General features: G+C 50.2%; 1 protein-coding gene across 1 annotated transcript; it reads right to left on the bottom strand.

Annotated features, from left to right (window-relative positions):
• Positions 1-2,320: 2,320 nt before the first annotated feature.
• LOC138352663 (uncharacterized) lies at positions 2,321-3,451 on the bottom strand. Its single transcript, XM_069305235.1, has one exon. It carries the CDS (start codon positions 3,449-3,451, stop codon positions 2,321-2,323), a length of 1,131 nt encoding a protein of 376 aa, XP_069161336.1.
• Between the last annotated feature and the right edge of the window lie 711 nt (positions 3,452-4,162).

The raw sequence follows: 4,162 nt of genomic DNA, 5'->3' as shown, positions 1-4,162 counted from the left end.
GGGTGGGTTTGGGCAACATGTGACCCATCGCCGCTCTTAGTAATTGGCATATTTTCGGTATAAAAATTCATAATTTCAAAGGGCGATTACGTGCAGAGAACCAGAATTAGCCTGCAAAATATGGCTCAAGCGTCGAATTTGGGTTGTTTGGGATATTATAAAAACTGCAGAGAGGGTTTGGGCAAGATTTGATACATCGCCGCTTTCAGTAATTGGCACATTTTCTAAATAAAAAGTCGTAATTTCAAACTGCGAATACGTGCAGAGAGCCAGAATTTGGCTCCAAAATATGGCTCAAGCGTCGAATTTGGGATGTTTCTGATATATTTAAAACTGCAGGGGGGTTTTGGGCAAAATGTGACCCATCGCTGCTCCCAGTAATTGGCATATATTCGGTTTAAAAGACGTAATTTCAAACTGCGAATACGTGCAGAGAGCGAGAATTTGGCTCCAAAATATTGGTCAAGCGTCGAATTTTGGATGTTTGGGATATTTTGAAAACTGCAGGGAGGGTTTGGGCAAAATGTGACCCATCGCCGCTTTCAGTAATTGGCATATTTTGGGTATAAAAAGAAGTAATCTCAATCTGCTAATACGTGCAGAGCCAGAATTTGACACCAAAATATGGCTCAAGGGTCGAATTGGAGATGTTTGGGATATTTTGAAAACTGAAGGGGGGGGGGGGGGGTTTGGGCAAAATTTGACCCTTCGCTGCTCTCAGTAATTGGCATATTTTCGGTATAAAAAGTCGTAATTTCAAACTGCGAATACGTACAGAGAGCCAGAATTTGACTCCTACATATGGCTCAAGCGTCGAATTTGGGATGTTTGGGATATTTTAAAAACTGCCTGGGAGAGTTTGGCCAAAGTATGACCCATCGCCGCTCTAAGTAATTGCGATGTTTTCGTCATTAAAAGTCGTAATTTCAAACTGGGAATACCTGCAGAGATCTAGAATTAGGCTCCAAAATATGGATCAAGCATCGAATTTGGGATGTTTGTGAAATTTTGAAAACTGCAGGGGGGGTTTGTGCAAAATGTGACCCATTGCCGCTCCCAGTAATTGGCATATATTCGGTTTAAAAAGGCGTCCACGGAGTGCGACATATCCAGCACTGTCGCTCTACACTGGGCTGGCAACACTACCTGGTGCCTCGTACCTAGTGAATCTTCTCCAGCCTCCATTCTCACAGGCCTCCATTGTTTCATCAGCATTCCGTCTTGCATATAAAAATGGGTGGCCCTCCCAGGACCAACACGTCCTCCTTTGGCCTCCTGAATCAAATCTGGGAACTCCACCTGCTGCAACTTCCCCAGACGAGTGCGGTCCACTCTAAGAGAACTGGCGAGGGTCACTTGTAGCTCACCATCCGGGCTGCCATCGCCCACCACTTGTCCTCTGGGTTCCACGACGAGGTGATCGACTCCCAGGCTATCGGATGTCTCTTCTTCAGCCCCATCAGATCCACTCACTCCGTGTTCGTTGCACCGTCTTGGGATCACAGCACACACACAGGGAACGCCACCTCGGCGATTTCCTTCTCGTTTCCACATGCGTCTACCACTCTGCCTTTTTCTTTGTAGTGCTCCAAGCACTCTTCGCTCTTCACGAGGTTAGGGAGGACACACCCTCCACAGGCGTCATTTCCAAGGATAACTTGTGCCTCCATCTTGGGCATCGAGGCACAGACCCCTACCATTAGGGTCTGGCAGCCATAATCAGAATCTAGTCACCTCGTGCAGGGGCGTCCTTCTGGGCCTCCCACAGTGGTCACAACTGCCACCCCCACACTGGTACTCTCGTAACCCTCGGGGAACAGGGTTCTACTCACCAGGGTAAAATCAGCCGCAATGTCTCTCAATATCTTCACAGGACTGCGGGTCTGCGTCCCCCATCCTTACGGACCCCTCACACACGAACGGGTGAACTCTCTTCTCTCCACTTGGTACGGGCTCATCCCGCACCCTCTTGGCCTCTTGGTCCTCCACCCGAACGAAAGCAACGTTCCCCCGCTGCTTAGGGCGTGTGCATTCCCGCGAGATGTGTCTCAATCCTCCGCAGTTGTAGCAGCGGACCCTACTTGGCGGTGACCTTCCACCACCGCTCGCCCTGGCCACGCCTCCAGAGGCAGTCACTCCGTGGGTCTTCCTCGTGCCTTCCGTCGTCTCATTCGTAGCGTCTCTCGTCACAGCAGCAGCTCCTGCACTCTCAGCTAGGGGCTTTTTGACCGGTTCCACAGAACTCTTTGATCCTCTACCGTCTCCACTCGAGAGGTGGGACTTGGGAGAACTCGTTCCTGTCCTTCATCCGTCCGTCTTTCTATAACTTCCCCCCATATGCAGAGTATACTGGCGGTCGGTGCGGTCCCTCTCTGCGTGGTCTCAAGGCTTCCTCCAGCATGTCAGCTCTGTCAGCAGCAGTCCTCAGGTCCTTTATGTCCGCCTCCCTGACTCTAATCCTGATCTCAGGAGAGAGCACGGACATAAATTTCTCCATGACCATGAGCCTCTTGACATCCTCAGCTGACTTAGCCACTTCAGATTCCAACCACTTCAGGAATTTTCTCTCCATGTCTCTCTCCGTCTCTGCAGAAGATTTACCTGGCGAACGGGTACATTCTCTGAATCTTTTCCTATAACATTCTGGCGTCAGCTTGATAGAGTGGAGCACTGCTCTCTTCACAGCATCATAGTTGGCGCATTCCTTGAGGTCAAGCATGTTATAGGCCTCGCGAGCTTCATCGGTGAGCCTACCCTGGACCAGCTCCGCCCACTCTGCCCTTGGCCACTTCTTGAAGGTAGCGACCCTCTCGAAATGGTCAAAGAAGCCCTCAGCTTCATTAGGCACAAAGACCGGTAAATCTCGTTCACGCACCCGGCGGTCTTCCTGCTGCGGAGGTGCAGGTGGGGCTAGCCCTAGTTCAGCCCGCTTCAGCTCAACCTCTCTATTAACTTCAATTTCTTGCTGCTTCAACTTAGCGTCCAGCTCGCGCTCCTCCCGTCTCAGCTGTGCTTCATGCTCACGCTCTTCCCGTCTCAGCTGTGCCTTTCGTTCTTCACGCTTCAGCTGAGGTTCTTCTCTCCTCATCTGTGCTTCTTGCTCATGCTCTTCCTTGCGCAGCTGGGCCTCTTCACGCTTCAGCTGTGCTTCCAGCTGCAGCTTCATTATCTCCAGCTTAACGCTGCGTCTGCTGCCGCTGGATCCCCTACTGCTTCCACCGACGCTCAAGTTCTCCCCTGCGCTGGCAGGTGTTTGTGGCCGTTCCTCCCCCAAAGCCTCATCTCGGGCCCTGAGCTGTGCCACAATCTCAAGCCTCCTCTCTCCCACTTTGGAGGATCTCAACTTTATCCCAAAGTGGTCAGCTACCGACTGCAGCTGCGCCTTGGTGCAATCCTCCAGCACCTGCTCATCCCTGGTATCAATAAACTTTGCCACCTTATCGTCCTCCATACTTGTGCTATGAGTGATTATCTACTACCTGTACCTGATACTATGGCCACTATTAAGTACCACACTCGCAACCGTTATCGTTATCCTTGATCGTTATCCTGGCAAGGTCGCCAATGTTGGGGTTTCGCGTCAGTATGGTAAGTAACCGTACTTAATATCCTGGCCAGGTCGCCAATGTCGGGGTTTCTCTACCTCTCACCAGTCACTACCAAGTAGTTGTAGTGGTAACTGTTACTTACTGTAGCCCTGCGGATCTGCACTCCATCCTCGAGGTGCCACTGTTCAACTGGAGAGTATCCCAGTCTACCTCCGGCTGGCCTTATAACTTGAAGGCGAGTGGGAACACAATCTACTCTCTTGACCGTGTGCCCGCCCCGACAGAGGGCTCTACTGCTAACTGAAAGGTCGCCAACTGGTGTTCTCCATGTCCAAGACACGTCAGTGGTATTATGGAATTGTGGTAGTAGTGGCAGCGAGCACACTAATTAAATCCAGTAACAGACAGGTATGTATCTCAATCACTCTCTCTTTCAATGGACTCAATAGCAACAAGTAATGGAGGGATATTGCAAACACGGAGGTGGTTTTGTATTTTACTTTAAATATTAAAGTATTATCTCTATATATCAACAACAAGGTGATGAAGTACATGGCAGCAGATCACTCCCCCTTCATAAATAAACTGGAACACAACAAGACGGCAACACTCCC

Source organism: Procambarus clarkii, chromosome 54, assembly GCF_040958095.1.
Source record: "Procambarus clarkii isolate CNS0578487 chromosome 54, FALCON_Pclarkii_2.0, whole genome shotgun sequence".
In the NCBI taxonomy this organism is placed as follows: Eukaryota; Metazoa; Arthropoda; class Malacostraca; order Decapoda; family Cambaridae; genus Procambarus; species Procambarus clarkii.
Note: the sequence above shows the minus strand (reverse complement) of the source record. Positions and strands in the feature narration are given on the sequence as shown.